The following is a 27,720-nucleotide window of genomic DNA, read 5'->3' on the forward strand; positions in this document are numbered from 1 at the left end:
GAAATCGCCGTGGAATATACCAGTCAAGATACGGAACAATCTAGACCACAGCACGTTCTTCCCATTTCTGATCTGCAGGGTTTTCGTCCACTGCAGGAACCTCATGACAACAGGATTTACTTTATGCATCTCCAAAACCTGGATGAGGGATGAATGTGGTATGAAGTCATATGACTTCTTGTAATAAATTTAGGTTGGGCATCGGTTATTGCTTTATCTTTGCAGCCTTGTGTGTTGTTCTTTCGCCCCCTTCTTTGCCTTTATGCTATTCTGTTTTGCAACGAGCTTACACGTAAGTATGATGATACTGCTTCTCAAGATCCTGTACAGATTTGATAGGTATTGGTATACATTTTGATGAGTTGAATGTGTTGCTATGTCGTTACGTGTTGTTGCTATGCCATGCAAAGCAACGCAAAACCGTGGTGGAACTTGACCTTCTTTTGCGACAGGCTTTGCAACCGATTCTTAGTGTACAGAACATCACCACGATTGATGAAATCCGGTGTTATACATGGATCGTCCTGTTGATACATACAGCTATCGTGAAATGTGCTATGGTCAGTGTTTAGTGCCAAATGTTTTTCAAACCGTCATATTCAGGTTCTGCTCGGTTTCTAAGGATCCGCTTATCCTTGCGTACTTCGTTGTGTACGATGATAGTTGGTATCTCATCAGTTTCTTCGCTATCATATTCCCCTTCGCGCCTTAGCCACTGCCTCTTGCCTTTCCAGTAATCTTAGGGTCGATCGTGTAAGTCGGTATGCCCAAATTCTAATGATGGCCACTACAGTTCAGAACACCTTTAGCTGAAAATCTTTCTTTGTTTGCGAAAGTTTCAAGTGCATTGGTAAAACGTTGCAGTTTATGACCTGAGATGAGCAACTTAACACGCGAGAATACTTGGAGATGCTGGATGCACCATGGCGACGTCTTGCGATAAAGCGCATTCGCTTCGCCCATATTGAAAATCATCACCCTTATTCTTGTTTACGACGAATGCGAGATTCGTTCGAAAGTGGTTTGTATTCGAGTTTACGACAGCAAAATCAAATGGTATTACTATTCGTTCGAATCGCTTTCGAACGAATCTTTCATTCGTCCTAAACAAGAATAAGGGTGCATATCACGAAGTAGCTGCAGATCAATGACAGCAATTCACTCAACCAGTGCGGATTCGCGACCCTAACTCGCTAATGATGCGCTCAAACTTAACTGCACCTCTGCACATTGCTTGCTCCATTGTTCCTTCTGCAGCTTAATCTACCCTTCCTGCTGAATTAAATCGATTTCTGCTTGAGTTATTGTTGCGAATAATTGTTCTACGCATTACTGTCACATTTTGATTCAGGCGTCCGCAAAACTCTGGGTACGCCTAATCAAACTTCTGGAATATCTGAGGTCTTGTGCTCCAGTCGGTCTCAGAATTTGTACAAATATAGTGTGAATGGATCACGAATTTGTCCATCGTCAAGCTTGTGGAGCAACTGGCGTCTTCTAGATGCAGCATTCTTCACAGGTGTTACATTCAGTGGGTTATCTAAGCTATCTCTGACCGTTCTTAATGAAAGCCTTTGGGGCTCGTCTCTTCTTGAAGCCTGCCGTCCCACTTCCAACCTCTGGTCGTTCGCAATCTCGTGCTTCAACCTAAGACCAGTAATAGTAGGGGTGTACTTCTGCGATTGCATGGCCAAAATTATTCGTTCTGGTAGCTCCATTCTCCCCCAGATCCTGCCGGGGTTGAATACCTAATCTTCACTAAGGTTGCTGTACCCCAGCTACATGACCACATGACTCATAGAAAGGTTATGCAACCACTCTGAAAATCCTGACCGGAGGTTCGAGTGTCATGTGCAATTCGACTCATTATTCGAAATCGGAGAAGTAGTTACCGATATTTTTCGAAATCGTTACGATCGATCGTTCTGAAATATCCATTATTCCCAGGTTTAAATTTAACAATTTTCTCTATTCATTTCCATCTACAGTTCGTATATTTTCGTTTGCTGTCACTAACGCTGTAATCCAATAGATACATATTTTCGGCATAAATAAAGGCAACAGATTTGTAGCGCATATAGTTTTGTGCACAATAAATATATTATATTTAGCTCTGTTGATCTCGAGAGAGTTGTTGTTCTTGCACCAGCACAAAAACCGTATTTTTAGTGGTGTTTTCTTGTCTTCGCAAAATCTAACGCTACTTCTCTCATAGAAAAATATATTTTCGGCACGAAAATCATTAAACCGCAAACATTAATCTTCAACTCTCTGTTTGGCTTTTTACCTAAATAAAAACGTAAAATCGTCAATAAAAACAAACACAATCCGCTGCTGCTAAGGAAACTGATATACAATTGCATAATAATTATAACACATTCGCTACGCATACTGCCTCTAACAGTCCACACGTGATGCTACTCGAGCTGAAACAAAACCTGAAAAAAGGGCGTCTTTCGACCAAATTGCGTTTTGGTTTCTTTCAAGTTATCCCTACAGCTAATGCTATGCAACTAGTGCAGGTAAGTTGCTGGTGACGCTTACATAGATCTATCTTATTTTTTCCCTACGAGGTATAACAGTCTGCACAAAACAAAAACGTATCGTCGAAGAGCGAACGAACACCTGTGACTAAAGCTAATGACTTTGCGTGTTTCCGGCCGATTCAGATTTCCAGTCATTGTCGAGCCATACGGGGTACAGAGTGCAAGTTTCTCGTCCCATCGGATCGGAGCGTAAAACAGAACAACAGATTGCTTACCGGCAATCGCATGCGGCGATTCTTCCCCAATCAACAACTTACAAAAGCGCAAACTTTTATCTACACACTACATCATAAGCGTCCCCTGTTCGGTCGCAAACCGAAAAAGGGCTACATTTCGACACAAGCCAACTACAACAGCTGGAAGCATAATAATTGAGACCGAAGAAAAGAGGGAGAGGTATTCGGAGAGGTGCGACCTTCGGAAACGCTCACAGATGGTTCTGGAGGAACGATAGTAGCTTCGTTTCGTAGTGCTTACTCGCTTCCAGATTGCGCAACGAATGGCGCTCATTCGGATAGACCTGCAGCTGGTAGGGTTTGTTGGCCTTGATCAGTCCGTTCACGAGCTGTGATGTGTGGAAGAAGTGTACGTTCTCGTCGATCAGACCGTGGATGATTAGCAATCGGTTGTCCCTGAAGAGGTAGCATGAGGTTATTTAGAACAAACAATACAAAGAAACGCAATGATCGGAAACATGTCACAGCTAGAACCTCTTAAAGTTAAAGGAAATGATACTCACTCATCCGGAAACTTGTGTATATAGCTAAGAACCGAACCAGCGGTATAGCCGGACCGATTATTGTCGGGAAGATCCATGTATCGCTCAGTGTAACCCGTATCGTAATACTCCCAGCTTGTAACTGGCGCACCCGCAATCGACAGTTTGAAGATCTCCGGATACTGCACCAGCCCCATCAAACTTAAATAACCCCCTGCAACAGAAATAGATTAGTTTGGATACTGTTTTATTATATCATGAATGATCAACCATAAGACCACCCGTGTATTGCTACACGATCCATATCGATGTATCCCAACTGCTCGGCAAGCATTTTCAGCACTTCTACCTGATCGGATAGCTCAACCGTACCCATCCGACCTCGTATATGGCTCTCGAATCGTACTCCACGATGTCGAGAACCTCGCGAATCGACACACACTACACAGTACCCTTGAGCAGCGAGCATGTGCATACGCAGTTGTCTCATACCCTGGAACGACGAAAACGGCTTAGCAACTAGAGTCGTTGGTATCATTACTAACCCAAACATACTTTAAACGTATTGCTCACGGTTTGTACTTCCGGGCCGCCATAGACGTTTAGCACCGTAGGGTACTTCACACCCAGCGTGAAATTATGTGGTTTGAACACCATTGCGTAGATAGACTCGCCGGACGCCAACCGAGGACTGTAGATGGTCGGATTAAATTGAGTATTTTCCGAGGGACCGCCCTCGAACAGGTATCCCATCGAAATCAGCTCCAGCCCGGCAACGTTTCCATTTGAACAGTTTTGCTTGATGTGTACTAGTTCCCACGAGGGCAGTGTTTGGATATTACAGTACGTTTGCAGAAACATGGTACAATCCTATGGGGAAAGAAATCTATTACTTGAAACCGATTTTATAGTTAATAAAAATGCTAACGAACATCGTTGAACTCTACGGTGAATGAGTAACCGGGGACGGTGAGCAGCCGAAGCCAGTTCGGTTTCAGCATGTTGACTACGTACAGGTGTTTTTCCAGCGGAGTCTGGCGAAGTCCCATAAAGTATACCAGCTGGTGTCGTTTGTCCACCCAAACGTTGCGACCCAAAACTTCCCAGTCGCCGGAGGTTAGCGCTATCTGTAATATGTGTAAAATTTTCGTTAAAATCCATTTTTGTGATAAAACATAATTTTTTGCTTAAATATTTATTAATATCCACAGATCGGTTTTTATCCAAGAATAGAAGCAATGCTGAAATTGACGAAACAGTGGTCTAAGATCTGAAGCTGCTGGCAGAGGTGTTTCAAAACATTAAATGGTTGATATTAAGTTAGACCGGACTAAGTATAAAGTTTGAATCGCAGCATTCTTTACGTTATAATTCGAAATTATTTTTATGTCATGTTGCCTTCGGTTTTCACATTTCGAACACACAATTGTCGGGAGCCACAACTGCTTGTACGCAGGAGCATGTAACATCTGTGATGATGCCATTTCTTCCCAGATGCGCTGGAAGCCTACAGTGATTGCTTTTTTTTTTATTATGTTTTATTGGTCAGCGAATTTCTTAAAATACTTTTTGATAATTATTGTAATATATCTAGTTCAAAGTTTAAACTATTTACATCTATTGCATTTTCAGCATTGTTTATAAAAATTACATAATGTATAAACATCTTCATGATTTTAACTCGATTTCTTTTTGAGATGTGGGTAAGGGTAGGTTGCGCTAAGTCTGAAAATAAAAAATCTATATTTGCGACGATCACTGTTATCCGTTGCCGCAGGCGTCAATGACTCGGGAGCAGGATGAGTATTTATGTGACAAATGTTCATTGGCGAATCCACAATGCGTACATGTCGGCATATTAGCTCGATTTGTCATGAACAGGAGATTTTGGTGCAGTATTTTTTTGTTGGTTAGAAGGTAGTACCAGTGTCGTTCCAAAGAGTTCAGTTTTTTCGTTGAAATATTCCTCCACACGCGTTTCCATTCAACCTCCGGGTTATCTTGCTCAACTTTTACAGGTTCAATCGCATTCATTAAGTGCCTATGAATCGTCCCGGTTGTGGGATTAGCTTGGATTGATGTAGGTAGCGTGTGATATATTTGGCAGACTGTTTTCAAACAGGGGCAGTTTGTCGGCGGTCTGGACGATTGGTTTAAAATGTATGCACGGTAGAATGGAATCGATTCGAGTTCTCGAATATGTCTGTTGATTAAGACCGCGTTACATTTGAAGCTGTAGATTGAGCCCACCTTTTGCAATCGGAAGTGTCAATTGATGGATCGGGATGCGAAAAGATGATTTGTCCAAATGAACGAGCCCATTAATGATGTCAATTTTGCTACATGAACTTTGAACGGACACAGCACAGATGATACGTACCATATGCGCGATGTGATGAAAACATTCAAAAGTATTATTTTTTGATGGAGGGTCAATGTTCGCATTCTGTGGAGCCATAATAGCTGTGCAAATTTGGACACTAAGTTATACCAGTTTAATTTAGTCATGAACCGTACTGAGTTGGCTAATATTACTCCGAGAACTTTAATTTTATCGCCAGTTTGTAACCACGGAACAGTTAGCCGGTTACTTCCACTGATTAATCCAATATCGGTCGAAATTGTTTGCTGCATGTTCAGTATCGCTCCTGCTACCAGTTGGAACTGTAAAAATATCTCTCGCGCTCTTTGAATACTTTCGGTACTTGTTGAGATTAGTGTTATATCATCTGCGTATGCCACCAAAAAATCTTCGGGCCCACACACACGTTCGAGTTGTATTAGAAGAGGATGCATGTATATCACAAATAGACACATTGCCATAGGATCTCCTTGTCTAACAGACCTTTGAATTGGGAAGGGAGGAGAGAGATGACCGTTTATTAGTACTCGGGATGTAGATCGAGTACCAATATGAGAGAGCAGCTGAATAAAACTCTCGTTTAGGCCCACAGGTCTCATCGTTTTATAGAGGAATCGTCTATCTACACGATCGAAAGCATGGTCAAGGTCGAAACTGACCATCTTTCCTTTTCGTTTCCGTGTTTGTAGTTCTGCTATCTTACTTTTCATGGCTAGAGTGGCCTGAAATATGTTCCTTTCTCCATTTGAGCATTTTTGCGATGTCGTGAGCACTTGGTGTTCATGAAGCACACGATCGAGTCTTCTGGTGAGCAGCCGTGAGAACAATTTGTAATCGTAGTTGAGTAACGATATAGGACGGTATCCTTTGATGGTGTTGGCAGAATTTTTCTTCTTGATAAGAACAATTACACCATCGGCAAATGCACTTGGAAAGTCACCCGAAAGAACTTCGTTGAGGAGAAGATTCAGTTCCCTGTGGATGATGTCGAAAGCAGATACGTAGAATTCTTTTGGTATTCCATCCGGACCAGGTGATTTTTTCGAAGCGCTCATCTGTATTGATTTGTAGATTTCATCGGTGGTAATTTGATCCATTATACGGTTGTTGATCTCAGAGTCCTGCGGTACCACTCTCTCACATACAAATGCGGGGATTTCTCGTGTCTCTCCTTCAGTGTAAAGGTTTCTGTAGTAGTTTGTCACGTGCTCTATAATTTCGTTGTGTTCTTCAATTGCGTTATTCGGTTCCCGCTCCAATTTCTCGATGAACGTTTTCCATCTCCTTCTCTCTCCGCTCTGAAATGTTGACATAGGCTCTCCTTCTACTCGGGTTTCATTGATTCGCATAAACATATCCGTTTGCTTTCTCTGCAGCAGAAGCATTTTCGCTTTTATTTTATTTATTGTGGTTCGGACAGACTGGTCCTGGAAATAGGTATCATAGGCAGTTTGGAGCTGAGTGTACAGTTCCTGGTGTTCGCTGCGAAATTCATCATATGCTTCTCTAGTCTTCCAACGAAAGAAGGACTTAATTTTTGGTTTAGCGAAATCCACCCACCAGAGAATCCATGATGGGTAGCTTCTTCATTGACGAGTCCAAAAGTTCCATTAGGTTTGGAACTCTTCCATATTCTCTTGGATGAGAATGTGTGGACGCAACGACCAAAAGCCTCTGCCGTATTCCATTCCCAGTGTTGGTAAACACATACCGACCGTCAGTGCTTTATGGTTTGTGAAGGAGCACACATGTGTGTTTGCCGCTCTTAGTTGAGTATTGAGGTTGGAGCTCACATATAATCGACCGATTCTGGAGATCGAGTTATGAGTTACATAGGTGTGTCCAGGTCTGGTGCCGTTCGTCTTCTCCCATGCGTCGTGCAGTTGTAATTGTTGGACCGTGTTTTTTAGAGCGTTGCTGTAGTTGCTCTCTCCAGATGAATCTCGGGGATGGATAACCGCGTTGAAGTCCCCCGCTAGTATCGTATGTATGTTTGTTTGTCGGAGGTAGTGTGCGATGGTCTCATTGAAGAAGCGTTCACGTTGTAAACGCATCTGATTGCCAGAGGGGCATATACATTGCGTAGGGTGATACACTCATTTATTCGAAGAGCAATAAGGCGCGAGTTGATACTTTTTTCGATTGGAGAGAATCGCATATGAAGTTTCAGCGCGATCGCAGTCCCTCTTCGACATTGGCTATAACGCTAAAGCCGGGAATTGAGAGATCGGACATTGTTACTTCTTGGAGAAACACAATATCGAGGTCTAATGAGCGTATGAAGTTCCAAAGTGCGTTGAGTTTCGTTTCGTTAGTAATGGTACATATATTAATTGTTGCAAGATTGTAGCTATTGTAGTTCATTAGGGGAATGTAACATCAATCTCCGTGTCCGAACCGTTTTGTCCTTTGTTCCGTTTTGAGCGAGTTCGAATCATACGCTCTGAGTTGATCGATGAAGCATTGGATGCATCACTGCCATATTCGTCATCTTTGGAGCGTTTACTGTAGATGATCGCGCGCTCAGGGAGAATTGTCGTTGGTTGTTTGAACTCCGACACTTTAGTGTGAGTTTCAACCGTGAGGTCGGTTTTAGAGTGTGATTCGATCTGTTGAGAGTCTAAAGGTATTCGAAACAGGCTCCGAGATTTGACGACGGTCAGAGCGTGCTTGTTCGTTTACTTTGTTGAGTACAACGGTTGCTGCGAAAAGCCTTTAACAGCCGCAGCGTATGAATTATCTGTCGATCTCAGTCGATCATTTACACTTACTTTTTGCAAAAGCAGTTTTTTTATTTTGTATGCACGTTATACCATTGTGGATATATTCGCCACAATGGCGACATGTCTGCCTTTGGCCTTCGTAAGATACGTGTGTGGTTTCACCAGCAATATTGACGTGGGACTTTATATGTGCCCTAAGAATCATTTTCACCGAACGAATACCCGTTGGAAGACCTGCAAATAGGAATTTGTCGTCCCAGAGCAACTCCCTTATTGTAAGACCTTTCCCGCATTGAGATAGGTAACATTTAATTTGTTCATCTGTTACCTCCTGTGTCAGGTCATGAAGTTTAACTTCCACACTGCCATCTTCCAGCCGCAGGCGAAGTTTGGCTTTATTTTTGTCGTGTACTATTTCATGCTTATTATCGTGTTGTTCTACCACGTCTTTTGCGGTGGCAAGATCACTACATTGAACTAAGGCAAAGTTTTGAGTATGATTGACTTGAATACGCACTAGCTGTTCACGAGTGAGACCTAATTTTGGCCAACGAATTGGTGTAGTTCTTCGAGATTCTGTCTACGAGGCATGCCAGCATACTCGATGCGGAAAGCGTTTTCGCGGCGTTTTGGTGAATTCATCTCGGATAATATCGACGAGACGAGTACACGTCGGACGCGAAACCGGTTAGACCGGAGCAACTGCTTTTGCTATTATAATCACAGCTTCGATACAATCGTAGGAGAAATTTGATTTGCGACTTCTCTTTGCAACTGTTGAGAGCTAACTGTTAGTTTCGATAAATTATAATATGCCTTTTATTGAGCACTGTTGACTGGAACCATGGTGTCGTAGAAACCGAATCTGCTTTTATCGGCTCTATTCCATCCGGTCGGCCGTTTTTCCATCGCTCATCGACGACTTGAGAGTGAAATGTCGTATTCATGAAGGCACGCATGTTTAGCGACACGGTCGACAGCTTCATTCATATACCTTTGTGAGATGGTGTTACTTACCTTACCGTTCAGGCTAGAGCCTTGTTGTCTCTTGATGTATGCAGAAGCCGTCTCCACTGCACTCGATCCATTGCTGCTTGTCGCCAGCCTCGCAGTCTTCGAAGGCTCCGCAGGCCGTCCTCTATCTGGTCGATCCACTGTGCTCGTTGTGCGCTCCGTCTTCTTGTTCCTGTAGGGTCGCCCTCAAGAACCATCTTCACCAGGTCGTCGTCCGACATTCCAACCCACCGCAAACGTCCTATTTTTGCAGAATGCGCGATGGATGGTTCTTCCAGCAACTGATGCAACTCATGGTTCATTCGCCTGCGCAACGTTCCGTCTTCCATCTGCACGCCAACATAGATGGTACGCAATACCTTGCGTTCGAAAACTCCAAGGGCGCGTTGGTCCTCCACAAGCATAGTTCAGGTCTCGTGGCCGTAGAGGACCACCGGTCTAATCAGTGTCTTGTAGATAATCAACTTCGTGCGGCGGCGAATTTTCGGAACCCAAAGTAGGCACGATTTCCCGCCAAGATCCGAATTTCTCTTGGTAGTGCCCTACGAACTCCCATGCAAATGGTGACAATCGACGGTAAAGAATTTGGGAGAGGACCTTGTAGGCGGCGCTAAGTAATGTGATCACACGGTAGTTGCAGCAATCCAACTTGTCACCCTTTTTGTAGATTGGGCAAACGACACACTCCATCCACTCCTCCCGAACAATCTCCTCCTCCCAAATTTTGGCGATTACTCAGTGCAGCGCTCTAGCCAGTGTTTCACCACCGTAATTCAATAGCTTGCTGGTAGTTTTTAGCTGACCGATCTCCTCCTTGACTTCTTGGAGATCACGGTCCGCAAGCCTATCGTCTTCTGCGCGTGCTCCAAGATCCGTTGCCATACCGCCTTCGTCCTCTGCTGCTTCACCGTTGAGGTGCTCGTCATAATACTGCTTCCAACTCTCAATCACCTCACACTCGTTCGTAAGAAGGTTGCCGTCCAAGTCCCTGCACATATCGGCTTGCGGAACGTAGCCTTTGCGCAAACTGTTCAGCTTCTCGTAGAACTTCCGTGTGTCGTTTACGCGGTACAGTTGTTCCATCGCTTCGCGATCTTAACGCTTCTTTCTTCGGAGGACTGAGGTTTGCCTGTTCCGTGCTTGTTTGTATCGCTCCACATTCTGTCTCGTTCCGTGCTGCAGAATCCTCGCCCGTGCCGCATACTTCTTCTCTATTAACTGCTTACATTCGTGATCGAACGAGTCGTTTCCTCGAATCGGAATCGTTGTACCTAGTGGCGCTATAGCAGTGCCGCCTATGGCGAAGCGGATCTCTCTCCAGCCATCTTCAAGAGTAGCTGCGCCCAGCTGTTCTTCCGTGGGTAGTGCTGCTTCCAGCCGTTGTCCGTAGTCTGGGGCAAGCCCGGCGTTCCGAAATTGCGCGATTTTGGGCTTTGGCGTCCGACTACGACGAGTGTTGTACACCGCCGAGAGTTTTGAGCGCATGCGTACTGCAACTAGGTAATGGTCCGAATCTATATTCGCACTGCGGTAGGTACGAACGTTGGTGATTTCAGAGAAGAATCGCCCGTCGATTAGAACGTGATCGATTTGGTTTTCGGTGCGTTGGTCAGGTGATCTCCAGGTGGCTTTGGCGATATCTTTGCGAGGGAAGAAGGTGCTTCGGACTACCATGCCACGGGAGGCTGCGAAGTTCACGCATCATTGGCCGTTGTTATTCGATACGGTGTGCAAGCTGTTTGGCCCGATTACCGGTTTAAACATTACCTCCCGTCCTATTGCGAACAGCCGTCGTACACCTCCTCCAGTTTCGCATAAAACGCTTCCTTCTCGTCGTCGGGTGTCCCATCGCGTGGGCAGTGTACGTTGATGATGCTGTAGTTGAAGAAACGGCCTTTGATCCTCAACTTACACATCCTTGCGTTGATCGGAGTCCATTCAATCACACGTTGACGCATCCTACTCAGCACCACAAAGCCGGTTCCCAGCTTCAAAGTTGCGTGGTTGCAGTTCGTCGTAGATTATCCTATCGAAAGCTGGAAGGCAGAGTGACCTGAAGTTCCATGTTCCGAATTTCCAATCGTAGTCCTTATTTAGTCGCGTAGGTCTTTGCCGATTGTTATGATTCGTATTTTCTTCTGCATTGTTCGTAACGGTTAGTTTTCCAGGGCGGCTTGTTGGGCATTCCCCAACCCCCTGTCTCGCCGGAGGACCATCGTGTCAGCTCTGTTTAGAGTCCCACGCTGACACGAGGACGATAGAACAGACGCTGTTTTGAGCCACCCCTAACATAGGGAACGGACGCTCGGATGGACTCACCCTCCGAAAGGAGGAGCCCGTTGGTTACCCGATCTTTCCTATGGTTACTCGTACCCCTGGTGGCACCTCGGGGAGGTAAGGATAGGAGTTACTGGACAAGAGGCTAAGGACCACTGTGGCGAACCACCGGGTCTATATTACGCATTGCCCGTTCATTTACCAACCAATCTGGCACAACGGGTCCAATCCCCTCAACAAGCCAAATGGGTATGTTATGAAAAGCAAGAATTGTGACAAAAAAAATATTTCAAATTATAACGTGAAGAATGGTGCGATTCAAATAGTAAACTCGTTTTTCTCGAAATCAACGCAATGTCACATAGTTTGGTCTGACTTAACACCGACCAATTGTAATTAGACTGTCAATGAAGATAAAACTAATGGTCTGTGGACAGCGTCCATGCTGCGGCATATTGAACTGCATCTGATTCTATGGTGTGAACGAAAGCAGGATCGTTTTTTTTCGAGAGTTGTCCTCCTGGAGCTGTAGAGCTAGATTCTCGGAAGGGCTCCCCGTCAGAATCACATACTACAATTTGCAGACGAGACAGGCAATGTCGCCCAATAAAACACTGCATTAGGCCAATTGTAGCGGGCCGTGATTCTGAATGTGATATTCCTTGTACGGTTTAGGTATGTGCGGGCGTAGGGACTCGCGATCACGTGTATCATCGCGAAGAGCTCGAGCATTTGTAGTTAACGTCTTCGATCGCGTGTGCGTTTGTATGTCTCGTGTGCTAACGTGTATGTAACTTCGCGTGTATAAATTCTATTTTATAACCGTATGCCTTTCGCATATTCGCATGTGTTCTTGGATAATCGCGCGCGGACCGTGAGTCTAATACTTTATTTTTTGGTGTACTGCTAAGATGCTAAAATAGTGTGAGATCTTCTGTCACTAGAGTGCCCGCTGATGTCGCCATGGAACGTGTTGTCTAGTGGATATGTGCTTTTTTGGTCCTACTGAATGTGTGGACTAAAGTTATTAGCACAGAGAGTAATGGTTTCCGGACGTGACCGATTCATGAGCGCGCGAAAACGGACGTTTGTAGGTTCGTGTTTGAGACAGCGTTTGAAACTTCGCGAGCGCAAAAACGTTCTCCTTATTACCAGGGTGTTATTAAGTTTGCACGATCGCGAACGTAGGTGTGCGTTGTTAATCGCGAAGGGCTTAAGCGTTCGTACGTTAACGTGTCTGTCACGTGTGCTCGCGTTCATGTGACTTCGCGTGTACAAGACTGTATTTTGTAACCGTGTGGCATTTTCTATATACGCGTGCGTTCTTGAATGGTCACGCGGACCTTCATTCTGATAGTTAGTTTTTGGTGTACAATTCACATTCTGACAGGGAGTAAGTTACCCTATATCACTAGAGTCCTCGGTCATGTCGCCATGTAACGTGGTGTCCAGTGGATATGTGAGCTTTCTTTTTTTAATTTATTCAATTGAAGGCATGGACCTAATCTGCTGATATCAAGGATAGAAACATCCGGAAGCGACCGATCCATGATCGTGCGAGCGCGGGAGTTTCCAGGTTCACGGTTGAGACCGCGTTTGAAAACTTTTAGGAGCCGAGACATTCACTTTATCAGTGGGATGCGATCATGTTTACTAGATCGCTGATGTAGATACCGGGGATGATAGCGAAGGGCTCAAGCATTTGTATATCAACGTGTTTGTCACGTGTATGTGACTTCGCGCGTATAACTTCGATTTTATAATGACGGATTGTGTATTTTTGTTTGATCGCGCGCGGACCGCGAATCTGAAGCTTAATTTTTGGTGTATGATAAAGATAGTAGTCCGTTTCCCCATATCACCTGAGTTCCAGGTCATGTTGTGTAGTGAACATGAGCGTCACTTTTCTGATTGGTTCAACTGAAGGCATTAGTCCAGGCTGGTAAAACTTTCGGACGTGACCGTTTCATGATCGCGCGAGTGGTGGGTTAATGTTTGAGACCGCATATGGAAGTTTAAAGATGCCACGTTTACTTAATTACTGGGGTGTTTTCATGCAGGCGAAATTGCGGGCGTAAGTATATGCGGATTATTGCAATTGCATGGTCGCGTTTGTGGCCAGTTTTGTGTTATCGCGAAGGCCACGAGCGTTTGTACTATATGAGTATAGATAGAGTATAGTAGAGATATACTAATAAAAGGAATCATAACATGCTGAATAAAGAAAAAAAGATGCAAAGAGCTTGACTAGAAGTGTATAAATTGAACAATACTATTTTGGTATACATAAATAATGGAAAAGCAAACTAATAGATGCACAGAAGAAACAGACCAATGAAGTAGAATAGAAAAACACATGTAACATGCAATCAAACTCGTCTAAATGCAGCAAATGTTGTATATTTATCATTACCGACAATTGCATGCTGTTAGACTTTCATCATGCTATGCTGGCCGGGAATGGATGACTCACGTGCGTCGGTAAATTTATTTTACCCTAATTTATCCAGCCCGACTTTCCCCAATGAAAAGAACTAAATGCTCAGATTAATCACCAGAAGTATTAGCCACTATTCTATCATATACGTCAGTTCTGCATCCATTCCCTGACCCAACTGTCACAAATACTCAGACGAATACATACATAGATACACATACGACTAGCACATAACAGTTGTACACTAGTACGAGAAACAACGATTATCACAAAGCTACAACTAATAGGTTTCTACTTATTCTACTTTATTAAATTAATTTAATTATTAAATTAATTTAATTGGTATATGCACGATGACGAAGTCGACCGATAAATGGACACACAATGACTCCCTCCGTGAGCCCCGTCCATGAATACCACCAATAGAACAATATTTGCAAACATGGCACACAGCAAAAGTCAATCTACGTCGATCCGCCAGTCGACCACGCCACCGCCCATAGACCAGTGGTATAGCGTTGGTATGCGCTGGTGCGGAGTATGAAAAGACATATAACATAAAAAAGGCGCATAAGCCCTCTCGGTCTCCTCGATGCACCACTATCGAGGCATAATGCAGTACCCATCTTAAAGCAATTGATGCTTGATGATGTTTGCAATACCGTCAAACCCCTAAACCTTGGGGAGGGTGAACGAAAGCAGGATCGTTGAGCTTATAAACGAAAAAATATTTTTGATAAGGAAGACACTGGACGTGATGCCTCAATGAAGAATATTTTTTCGCTTTCGTATTTATCCATTTGCAACATATTTTGGAATCTCCTACGATCCCAAAGGATATCTCTTGCATCGACGTGTCAAAGAACATAATGAAATTGGAAGCATATTGAGGATTATGAATAAACGTTGAAGGATCGACCGATACGAATTATGGTAGGAGGCTGGTTTTCCCGGTTTATGGATAGCAGTAACAATTACTTATCTCCCTGATTTCTACAATGGTGAAATAGAGAATGATTCGCAAGCTATCTGCAAATTGTTTACGCCTAAGTTTTCAAGTGTGTTCGTTGATAAGACTCTATCCTAACACCTTATAAACATTGTCGTTTGTAGTATGGCTCAACTGTAGCAGTGAAAGTCAACTGAAAGGTCCGTTATTGTCGTATGCAGATAACCTAACAACCTTCAATAGAACTACAAGTCAAACAATTGCATTTTATTTGCAGCATTTGACATTTTCAGCCGGTTGTGGAAAACAACCGAATGCTTCTGAGTCCTGAGAAATATTCTGTGAAATCGCACTCTAGAAAAAAGAACCCATTAAGTTAGAATACAACTTCTCGGAAGCTCTTCTTCCCCAAGTAAGTTGCGTGAAGGATCTAGAAGTCATGTTGGATACGGCATATTGCGCTCGTAGTATCGCGAAACTTTACCAAATTCTCCATCAGAACGCATCGATTCACCAGCTTTACCAGAGCGAGCCAACATCCTAGCATGATCCAAAGCGTTATGCAGAAACGCTCTTTCGAGCAAACGCATCTAAAATTGTTTGTCACACTTGTTTGACTTTCATCTGTCTCGGACTTGTTTCCGTTATTGTGGCCGATTACAACTTGTCGAGGTGTGTTAAATAAATAATTGTTCTTCTGACAAAATATATTGGATGAGATTATGATCCGCTCTTTGTAATTAAATTACCTCTTTACATAGTCAATAACTTGAGTTCAAATTTGAAAGTTCCCTGTCGTCACAAAACACAAAACGGCCGAAACAAAGCTTAGAATTGTAGCTGGCCTAGGAAATTCCATGAAATGAATCTAAAGCCCATCCTACCTTATTTACAATGCGCGGCTCCAATGTTCCACACCCATCGATATGCACCGCCGTGGTACTTCGTCCTGCCGCATGCTTCGCCTGATTATTGTTGTTGACTCCTTCCATAAGCGTAGAACCGTCTCTAGTGTGATGACAGTGATTGTTGTGGTTGATATTGTCGACCTTGTGATTGCTGCTATTACTACCGTTACTAGTACCAGTACTGCTACTACTATTACTACTACTAGTACTGTTGATGATGATGTTGAAGCCGCTCGTGGCAAGACTAGATGTTACCAAGTACAGATGCCGGAAACCAGTTTCTTCGGAGGCCCATAGGAACACGACCCGATCTTCGGTGATTTCAAGAAAATGCAACACATCGTGTACATTTACCCAGCTGCTGGAGGTTTCGGAGTAGATGACCTGCATCGGTCGCGTCAGTCGAGCCAGCGGAGATTTCCAGTAGTCGTTGGAAGACTCCAAAATTGAGGATGAGGATGGTTTCACGTCCGGCGTTGCACGGCTCCCGCTTTCAGGAGGAGACGGTGTTGAACTACTGTAAAGCTCACAGAAATTATCCAGCGGGATCAGAACTAAGTCCAAGCGTTGTTGCACTCGGTTTACCAGCTGAGCCCACACACTGAAACATGGTTAGATCGATTAAAAAAACGAACTACAATCAAACGCAACTTACTAATTCGAATCTGGCGTCCAACCGATCCTCACGACGTACTCCAACCACGGAAAGGCATAAGTCAACGGGCACTGTTGTTCCTTGATGCAGGTATCCGTTATTTTCAACGACTCTGACAGACGGAACTGTACCAGTTTCAGCTTGGATTTGGCATTCGCCGAACCGGCACGAGGAAAACGGTATTCTTCGTAGTCCCCGCCCACGGATTGGGAAGATGGAAAAGTGTACAAACTTACATCACTTTCGTCCACCTCTTCGTACACTATTCGATAGATTTCATCGTCGCTGCTCGGTTGCCACCAGAAGCCCTGGTACCGGCTAAATTCTTCCTGCATTACGTATGATGGAACACCAGCTGTGAGTGGATCCTCAGCGAACGATCTTCGACCATCGTGAGCAAAAGTCAACCGTTCACTGTGACCGCTGACAGTGTGAATAACCCAAATATCCCCGTTGCAAACGTACGCCACAAGGTCGGAATTCTGGGGACAAATCTGCGGGTCGATGGCAGCTGAACGCTGGAAGATGCGAAGTTCCGATGGAAATAGTGTTCCCTCCCCGTAACCAGTGTCCAAACACTGGTACAGAGTGTTGCATGCTGGAAAGACTATTTTCCCGCTAGATTTGTGCAACTCGTACGAAGTTATGCCCCAGATGGAGAGACGTTTTCGTTCCAACAGTAGCTGGACCTCTCGAGAATTGTTAGTGGACAGATGGGACACAATCGGTTCCAGTACGGGATTCCATTCTAATCTCATGGGCGCACAGTTGTCGTTTTCGCTAGCGGGCACATCCGTATAGAAAAGCACCGTATCCCATCCGTTGGACGCAGGAGGACTTAGAAAATAAACTCGTGTTCTACCATCCGACAAAGTTCGAAAATTGACATTCATTGGGAACATGCTTGCCAGAGAAGTCATTTGTCGTCTCATATCGTTAACTATCGATTTCAACTCTGACCAGGATTTTTTTTGTCCACTACCACTGGGCACCGTTGCATTCAGCTGTAGCTCCAATCTTGACTGCCGCCCATCAGATCTGTCAAGGGCATTCTCATCGCCACTATCATCGCTATCACGAATACTGCGACCGCCACTTCCGGATGCGCTACCAGAACCGTTTCCGTTTCCTCCTCCTCCTCCACCACCACCACTCCCCACACTACTTCCGTCCATCTTCTTACGAATCTTCGCCCAAATCCTGCTAGCTTCCTCCAAGTTGGCAAAAAATGCTAACAAAATTGGCAGCACCTGACCTAGATTTAGCTCACCCAGCGCGAAGGCTTTTTGCTTTCCTGAAATTGCGCCCAGCAAGAATGTTTTGAACTCGTCGATCCGTGAATTCGTCAATGTGTATCAATAGAAAAATCTCATGCTTTTACAATTGAAATAGCAATCCGGAAGGCTGGTCCTGGTTCGTTACTCAACAAAGTCTTCGCTTCCGCACACGATGGCTGTGACTGTCGAATTTACAATTTTTGACAGACGAAACAATGGTGGTATAATTTTCTCTTCACTCGTTCAAGACGACATTTCATCTACACCTACTTATTCCCGTTGCTAAAAAATCTCAATTTTAATATTCAACTCGCTGGCCTAATTCGATGCACAATTTCATTGCATTCACGGATATGGGAACGTATTTTTATTGAATATTAGCTGAAAAATGTATCAGTGAAAATGACGTTCCTCAGAACCTCGGCTGTTGCTTTTGCTCACTTTCTCTTTTCAACTGAAGATTTTTTGCGAAATTTTCTCCTCGCTTATCCCTCGTTTTTGACGTTTCTCTTCGGCCTGATGGAAAACGTTGGCGAAGAAGGTATGCCGCTTGCGAAAAGGCGTGTATTTTGAATACGACGAAAATGACAATCCATTTTAATTGAAGTTTAGCCATTTTCGCGTGCGCAATTGGTAAAGAAAGACGGAGCTAGGAGGATGCACATTTTAAAGAATGCGTAAACTTTCTCAGACAACTATTTTCCACCAAAAAAACCAGCTTCCTGTGTAAATAAGTACCATTCTAGAAAACTTTGGAGCCATTTTTAAACTTTTTTTTTATTTGTTGTATTCTCACCAACAGACCCTTTGGCTTCAATCTATGGGCAAAAACATCTTATCTCGACAAACATATGATTAAGGCTTAAAAGCCAACTGTCAAAATTCTCTTTGAAAAGAAATTCCGGACAAACCGTTACTCTCCAATCACAAGTGCTAGTATTAAACAAAAGAGAAAAGTTTTCTCTTTCATTAACTGCTATGAACTTTGCTTAGCCAGTAACGGTTTGTCCGGAATTTACTTTCTAAGACAATTTTGACAGTTGGCTTTTAAGCCGTAATCATATGTTTGTCGAGTTATGATTCAAGAGCCTAACGACCTGTTCAGGGTATCATCCAAACAATATGTGGAATCGTTGCACTATATGGGTTAAAGTTCGTGTATAATATTTTTTATTCGGGATATCACGTGTGATGCATTCCAATAAAAATGGTCGATGTTTTGAAAATTCTACAGTGGGTGTAACCTCTTAGTTCATATAATGGAATTTTCGTTTTTGACAGTACACTACACCGGTCTAGTCATTGCTAAACTCATTCAAACTTGGGTGCAATCAGTCGGTCCCACCCGTTGTGAGTCATAATGTCTCGGACGTTATGACGCTCTGTCGTTTTCGGACTTTATGTCGCAACGAACACCGTGACGCATACATAGCGTGAGATATTTGCCGCACAGATACTGTGTCATAACGTTCCAGCTATAACGTCCCAAAACAGTGGGCGTCATAACGTCCGGGACGTTATGAACAACAAGAGTATGCCATATAAGACAGTAGATTTACTATAAATAAATTTTACTATTCAACAAAAAACTGATACAGTAAATTCACATTAAACTTTACTGTTTTCGAGAAAAAACTATTTAGAGAAAAATCAATTTTTTCCACAACGATTTTTGACGGATAAAGTCGATTTTACGTTGAAATTTACGGTAAATACGTTAAAGTTTATTGTTTTTGTGTTGTAGCATGACGCTAAAACTTACTGTAAATTGAGCGACCGAAAATAAAAGTCGCAAGGATAGAAAACCCGTTTCAAATATATCTATATGGTTGGGCCACAGCCTTTGTTCAACTAAGGAATTTAATTCGCTAGTTGGACCGACTGACAAATGAGTAGATGCAGAACACTAGATAAGGATTGTCGCTGGTGTTCCCATTGTTTTCGCCTCGGAACATGTTTGTTTTGCTTCCGGTATATATCTGTCAAAGTATCGAAAGTCTCTCTAGTAAAAGTCTTTGGTCCGCGCTTTTGGTACACGCAGAAAAATATGGCCTGCTTTTAACCACAAACCGTTTAGTTGAGCTTCAAATTGAGTTTGCCTATTTTTCATTTCAGTCTCGTTTATACTGCTGTGATTTTTATGCATTCAAGACCGAAAACGTCCAATGCATAAAATTTGCAACAGAATAAATGAGAGGCAAACAGAAAAATGATGTGATATCTGCTATGTAACAAATTTCTATGTGGCATACTATTATAATTTCATTAATTTTCACATGATATCTATGCGTGACAGCTAATTTTTATCTTCCACTACAAATTGCAAAAAATTATGTGTGAAATCAATATATTCAATATAACGAATTTTCTCGGTGTAAATTTTCGACTGTTATTGTTATGAAATGAAAGAGTTTGTGTATACCGCACAAGGAAATGAAAATTTATCAAAATTCAGTACAAGTTTAGACAATTTGTGCATTCTAATTAGTGAAAACACATAAGCCAAGAATGGCCATTGTTTTGCTGGCTAAAAGAAACAAAAATGATTAGTCGCTATGAAACGACGATAGAGGATTATTTTTTTGCCTTTTTTTATTTGGCTCATTTGACAGGTATATCCCGGAATCAAAACAATGATGTTCCTACCACTGATGCCAGCGACAATCCCAATCTAGTGTTCTGTATCTACTGACAAATGTCAAAGACACTCCGAAGAAGACATTAGTAATGTAAAAGATTGTTAGATAGATTGTCAAAATCAATTTGACATGAGATTTTGACGCTCAGATGCTTTTTAGTTGGACCATTGTCCAACTAGCGAAGGTCCAACTAAAAAGCGGTTCAGTTAAAAAGTGTCCAACCAGCGAATCACGCCTGTATATAGACTCCCAAACAGCTTAACCGATTGCCGTAAAAATTTGTACATAGTAGGCATTTGTTATGGAGCGTGTTTGTGTGCTATTGGTTGGGGATTGCCTGCCCGCTAGATAGCGCTTCGGAACACATTGTTGTCCTCCTATTTCGTTAAAAGTCGAAGCAACGCGCGGTGGGCTAGTTAGAATATAAAAATCGGAAATAAACTTCAAGCATAAAAATCTGACGGAAATGGTTCAGTAAAAGAATCGCTCAAAAAGTTCTAACCCGTAAAACTCGGTAAGGATGAACCTCCAGTATAAAAATCGGTTAAAAATAAATAAATCGCTTGTAGGAGTATCCGTATCGTGATGTTCAAGATTAAAAGTTGGTTAACAAAAACTATTCTGTAAGAATCGGATTTTTTTTCCAAAAAAAAAAATACGAAAAAACAGTTTCGCCTCTAAACTGGTAGCAAATCAAGTATCGCCCTATTTGTTTGCATGGAGCGTGGAGGGCGAAACTTTAAATAAAGAAACAAAAATACAGTTTCGCCCGTTGTATTTTTGCTGTAGTTTAAGCACAGACTAACAGACATAACACTCAAAAACAAAGCTTCGCCCGCTTTAACGGTCATTTTAAATATATTTGTAGTTGGGACTGTGGTCACATTTGAAATTATGGCGCCACTGACATATGAACAAGCATGTGGGGGATAGACCACTAGTGAAAAATTGTTCCCAAACCTGAGGGGTAACCCACCAGTAAATAAGTGTTTGGAACTGTGAATAAAAGGTGGAGCTAGTGTTCTGGGAAAATTGTCGGATCGATGTTTTTGAGGGAATTCCCTCATAGTGTTATGTCTGTTAGTCTGTGGTTTAAGCACAGAGAACAGACGTCTATCTTCAGCTTTCAATTTGTGTAAAAATCTCTAACGGTATCGAAGGTAGTTAGGATATCCAAACCAGGTGCGCTAGTCTTTTTGTGTGGCTGAGTTCGACTGAATTGACAGCGGTTATTCCTCTATCCAGTCAAACCGTTGGTCAAACTAGTCCGGAACCGGTTCGAACTTCCAATATGAATTCCAGCTATAAAATGCATCAAACAATAGAGTCGGAATCGGTTGTTTTCTTTGAGCAAGATTCCATACTGAATCCATTCAGGATTTTGAACCGGTTCCAAAATGGATATGGCGGATAGTTGGGACAAGTTGATGTGGTAACGCTAGTGTTTATCGTATATTAATTCAAATGTTTACACACGTTTTTTAAATATTTTTGTTCGATCATGGATGGATGGATCTGTTCTCTGTGGTTTAAGACAGCAATATCGTAAAATCCAAATTTTTAGGTTAATTGGTTGCGTTTCAAAGCCCTCATTCGCATGTATGAAAAAAGCCTTATGTTTACATTTGTACATTAACTTAAAAGTTTTAAATATCTGTGCTAATATTTTTTTCAACGCTTAAAATTTGGTGATAATTAACTCACTTTGTGATCATTTCTTAACTTATCGTGTAAGCTTTTGTTAAAACCAACGTTGCCAGATATACCGATTTATCGGTATTTATACCGATTTTTATACTTAATACCGATATACCGATAAAGCCTCTAAAAATACCGATTTTTTATCTTTTATACCGATAAATACCGATTTTAAATTTAAATTTGATATATGGTTAATTGGTTGTTAGAATGTATCTTTCTGAACCCCACACTACTTTTAAAGTAAACGGCAAGTTACGGCTGGTAGCCAAGAACAAAGTTTCATTAGCCTAACGATCGCCAGCATCTAGTTTAACGCGCTTAGCCGCCTCTTCGTTCACTGGGACCTCTCAGCTTTTGAGCGCCCCCGGTAAACGAAAAATCGACTAGGCGGGTTTAAATAGATGCTGGCGAGCGGTAGGCTATTGAAATTTTGTTTTAGGCTACTCGCCGTAACTAGCCGTCTCTTGTCGAATTAGTGTAGAATAACTAGTTTTTGCCTTTTTCATTTAGTTCGCTTTTTTCTTCCAATGCACCTGTAGAATAAAGCGCCATTTTCAAAAATACAAAATGCCTCGATACCGGAAGATTAAGAGCAGTGCACAAAGTGAAAACATTCAAAAGTATTTCAATCGAGCTCGTAAGTAGTATAGAGTATAGTAGTGTAAAGGCTCCAAATAATTCCAATTTGTTTTCGGCAGGTCACCCAAGTCAGGAAACATTTCAAAAATTTGAGAAGGATGGAGAAGTTGCCACTGAAACAATGGCGCCTGAAGAGAAAAACACCTTTCCTATTAAGCCATCGATTCCCTCCAATTCTAGTAAGTTGTATTGTGAACTTTTAAATAAATAGGCATAAAAATTCAAATTCGATGCATTCTCTCAGATTCAGAAAACCATATTTCATTCGCTCTTGAAGAAAGTGAAACCTCTTCGCAGGACTCTTCGTCTTCATTAGGTAAATATATTCTACTATGTATTATGTTTATTTACTTATAATGGAATTGTATTTAAAAAAAAACATCCTAATTATAAACTCTTCAGAACAAATAATGACCTAATGATTAAAAGTTTAGAATATTCTTATGTAATGTATATTGTAGTGAAACGATATTTTTATAACCATTTACATTCAGGTTTGAAGAAAATCGAACCTATAAAGAAAAAACTGAAAAAATCAATTCAGCGATATTCAACGGACTGGGAGAAAAAGTTGAAATGGGTTACCGAAAGCCCGAAAGGTAATCTCTATGCGTACTGCACAGTTTGCGAACAAAGCGTCAAGAGCACAGGTGGTTTGACGGATTTGGAAAGGCACGGAGGGACTACTAAACATATTTCGAATAGCAAGAATAGTAAAATTATCAGTAGCACTCATGCCATGACTAGTTTTTTGTCGCAAGAGGACGGATCCACCGAAGCGGAGCTTCGGCTTTGTGCGTGGGGAGTACAACATAACGTTCCTATGAGCACGATTGAGAGCTTTGCCAAAGTTGCCAAAGACATTTTCAAAGACTCAAAGACAGCACAGAAAGTGAAACTTGGTCGGACTAAAATCACCGCGATTCAAACTAATGTTTTCGGTAAATGCCAAACAGAAGAGCTTATTGAGTTAATGAAAGTTAACAAATGGAGTTTACTCGTCGATGAGTCGACAGACCTCACAGGTAAAAAAATCTTTGGCGATGGTAATTCGGACATATAAATGGGATGGTGTATTAGTCCTTCGCGATTATTTTTACAAAATTGCCACGGTGACGGAAACGACTGCTACTGCTCTACACAAACTGATAATTTCAAAGTTTGATGAAGATGATGTGCCTTACAAAAACAATTTGATAGGACTCGGTACAGATGGTGCCAATGTTATGATGGGTCAGCATCATTCTGTTGGATCGTTATTTCGGCAAGATTGTCCAGATATATTTCTCATGAAATGTATTTGCCACTCATTTGCGCTTTGTTCGTCGTATGCATGCAAAAACATTCCAAGTGAGGTGGAGCAACTTTGCCGCGATGTTTATAATTTTTTAAAATATGGAGGGCAACGACAAGCAAGGTTCAACGATCTGCAATGTCTGCTGGAACTGCAACCGTTAAAAATGCTTCATCCTTCAGCAACACGTTGGCTCTCACTGGAGGCAGTAGTTTTACGAATGGTAAATAGGTACGATGTACTGTTAACATACTTTAATTTTATCGACGATCGGGCCGACAAATCTACCCGCGAAAAACAGGCAGCTATTCGCAAGGTGTTAGTAAACCCACTCACGAAAACATATCTTCTCTTTCTGAGTTATATTCTGCCAGCGATAAACAAATTAAACAGATTGTTTCAATCCGAAACACCCGAGCTCTGCAGGCTTCATACTGAAGTTTCCCAGCTATACCGATCCATTTTGGATAATTTTTTAAATGCTGATTACATGCTATCATGCAAAGACCCGGGAAAAGTTACATTTGAGCAACGCAACTACAAGGAATTGGATGCCTTATACATTGGCACAGCAGCAAAATCGCACCTTGAGGGAATAAAATCGAACAATCTAATCCAACGCAATGATGTAACACAGTTCTTAACTAACATAATGAACTATTATATTTCACTTGCGAATCAAATTCAGATCCGCATTCATTTTGAAGAACCGGTGCTTGTTAACATGATCATTATTGACCCCAAAAATGTAATTGAGCGAGTCCATGAATCTATTTTGCCACTAATCAACGCATTCCCAAATTTAGTGACAAGTGAAACCATCCAAGAAATGGATTCAGAATTCCGTGAAGTTCGGAATGTCGATTTTCGAAAGTATACAGAAGAGGAGCGTAGAAGTAGTAGTGCATTTTGGTCGAAGGTTCTGTCTGCTCAGCGAACGAATGGAGAATTTTCGTTCCCGCATTTGCGGAAATTTATTGCGGAGTTGTTAATACTACCTCATTCGTCGGCCAGCGTAGAACGTTTATTTTCTCAATACAATTTGAATAAAACGAAAATGAGAAATCGTCTGTCTTCTGATGCAATGCAAGGAATACTTGCAACCAAAGACTACGTCAAAACTCATATGGACGTACATGGAAAGCTAGTACTAACCGGATTTGTTAAAAAGAATTTCAATAGTCACATGTATAACGTGAAATGTAAGTAATACAATGTAATAATAAGATGTTCAAATAATTAATTAAATATCTTTCAGACTAATCGCTTGCATACAAAATATCAGAGCTTCAAATTTGCTGTAAATTTACATATTTTTAAAAATAAATATTTATCATTATCCCGTAAGTATAATCTTCATATTTGCATTATACCGATAAATACCGATTTTTTATTTAAAGTTATACCGATATAATATAAAATCATCTGACAACCCTGGTTAAAACGCTGAACAAAACAAAATATTATTTTTTTCGATTCCTTTTTATGTGTTTGTTTGATTGACCAAGTTCGCGATTACCGATCGCATACGCAAATAGCAAACTTCGCTTATCGCTTGCGCCGACAACTCAGGCCTTCAGATAATTCGCTGTCAAAATTCCATATTGACGTAACAGCTCGTTCCTGGTCGAATCTATTTTATTTTTAATTTACGCTGAAAAAGTTACCTTCTGTGCGAAAATGTCTCTTCTGAGATCCGCCAACATGCTGGCACGTTTTATTAACCGGAATCAGCTGGTCCTACAGGTAGGATTCTTATTAATGGTGACCTCAGTTCGCTAGCTTTATTACGCAGAATATGCCTCTCGTTTCAGTGCATGGCAACACGGACGGTCCACAGCGAGACCCAGCAGAGCTCGGAGTCGACAAACGACCGCGAATATCCTCGGTTCCCAGGGGCAAAAGCTGCGTTCGTCGGCAAACCGACGGTTTCTCTGCCGCAAAGTGTAAAAACTATCCCGATCTATCGGGTCATGAATGCGGACGGTGTGATTGACGATCCGGAGCAGGATCCGAAGCTGAGTCGCGAAACGGTTCACAAAATGTTCCGGGATATGGTACTGTTAAATACGATGGACAAAATTCTGTACGAGTCGCAGCGACAGGGAAGAATCTCGTTCTACATGACAAATTACGGGGAGGAAGCTAGTCATATCGGCAGTGCTGCTGCGTTGAGTCCGGAGGATTGGGTCTTTGGTCAATACCGGGAGGCTGGTGTGTTGGTGTGGCGCGGATACACGATTTCCGATTTTGTCAATCAGTGCTATGGCAATCGGGAGGATGAAGGTAAAGGGCGTCAGATGCCGGTGCACTATGGATCAAAGAAATTGAATTTCGTAACGATCTCGTCGCCTCTGGGAACGCAGATTCCTCAAGCCGTGGGTGCTGCTTACGCTTTTAAGCAGCAGCCAAACAATGATCGATGTGTGATCACGTACTTTGGCGAAGGTGCTGCTTCGGAAGGGGATGCGCATGCCGCGTTTAATTTTGCCGCTACCCTGGACTGCCCGGTGATCCTGTTCTGCCGAAACAATGGATTCGCCATTTCGACTCCCTCGAAGGAACAGTACCGTGGTGATGGAATTGCTGGTCGTGCGGCTGGCTATGGTATTGCCGCTCTTCGAGTCGACGGCACGGATGTCTTTGCAGTGTATAACGCTACAAAGGTGGCGCGGGAATACACTCTGAAACACAACAAACCGATCGTGTTGGAAGCGATGGCGTACAGAATTAGCCACCATTCGACTTCGGATGATAGCACTGCCTATCGTCCGGCCGAGGAGCTGGAGGTTTGGAACACAATCGAGTATCCCGTTACGAAGCTCAAGAACTACATGAAGCGGCGTCACTGGTTCGACGAGAAGGAGGAATCTCTGCACGTTAAGGCTATTCGGCAGCAGGTTTTGGCGCAGATCAATCAATCGGAGAAGATACCGAAACCGGACTGGCGTGAGGTATTTCAGGATGTGTATCACGAGATGCTACCGCATTTGAAGGATCAGATGAAGCAGATGGAGGAACACGTCGAGAAGTTCAAGGAACATTATCCGGTGAAGGATTTTAAGAATTGATATTTTCGCTTAAATGTGTGCGGGTGACTTGCTCAATGGAAAGTGCATTTATTTTTCGGTAGATTGTAAGTTTAAAATTGTCTTCCCATGATATTGAAGCATATTAAATATGAAAGCGTAAGGGTGTTGTCGGTATATTCGGAGTAAGTGGAAAGGCAAGCTACGAGCTCTTCCTGTGTTACCAATAGTCGCGTATTTTTCTCAAATGTTTTCTCAAATTTTGTGCTTGCCTTTTTCACCTAGGCCGAAGATTCCGATGATTACCTTATTTGTTAGATAAATGATACTTCAAGTGTTTTAATCACGTATGCGAAGAAATGTCCCCATACAATCTGTAAAATTTGTAATCCATTACGCTAGACTAGACCTTTCTTAACAGATGTTCGATTTTTAGTATATATAAGTTGAGGTAGGCTTGTTACGATGCAAGCCAATCGATTTGGGTTCCAATACCCGCGCAGCATTAAATTAATTTCAACCAAAAACTTGAAACTTCCAGTGACCCTAACA

General features: G+C 42.4%; 2 protein-coding genes across 2 annotated transcripts; one reads left to right on the forward strand and one right to left on the reverse strand.

The window, feature by feature from the left end:
• Positions 1 to 2,076: 2,076 nt before the first annotated feature.
• On the reverse strand, positions 2,077 to 18,330 carry LOC131685219 (dipeptidyl peptidase 9). Its single transcript, XM_058968796.1, has 7 exons — positions 16,590 to 18,330; positions 15,911 to 16,535; positions 4,197 to 4,391; positions 3,820 to 4,134; positions 3,535 to 3,757; positions 3,286 to 3,478; positions 2,077 to 3,178 (listed from the first exon to the last, which is right to left on the reverse strand). Exons 1-7 carry the CDS (start codon positions 17,762 to 17,764, stop codon positions 2,974 to 2,976), a joined length of 2,931 nt encoding a protein of 976 aa, XP_058824779.1. The 5' UTR covers positions 17,765 to 18,330; the 3' UTR covers positions 2,077 to 2,973.
• A 7,277-nt stretch (positions 18,331 to 25,607) lies between these two features.
• Positions 25,608 to 27,496, forward strand: LOC131685220 (2-oxoisovalerate dehydrogenase subunit alpha, mitochondrial). The gene is made up of 2 exons (XM_058968797.1): positions 25,608 to 25,885; positions 25,954 to 27,496. Exons 1-2 carry the CDS (start codon positions 25,820 to 25,822, stop codon positions 27,208 to 27,210), a joined length of 1,323 nt encoding a protein of 440 aa, XP_058824780.1. The 5' UTR covers positions 25,608 to 25,819; the 3' UTR covers positions 27,211 to 27,496.
• Positions 27,497 to 27,720: the final 224 nt, after the last annotated feature.

This window comes from Topomyia yanbarensis, chromosome 2 (assembly GCF_030247195.1).
Source record: "Topomyia yanbarensis strain Yona2022 chromosome 2, ASM3024719v1, whole genome shotgun sequence".
Lineage (NCBI taxonomy): Eukaryota > Metazoa > Arthropoda > Insecta > Diptera > Culicidae > Topomyia > Topomyia yanbarensis.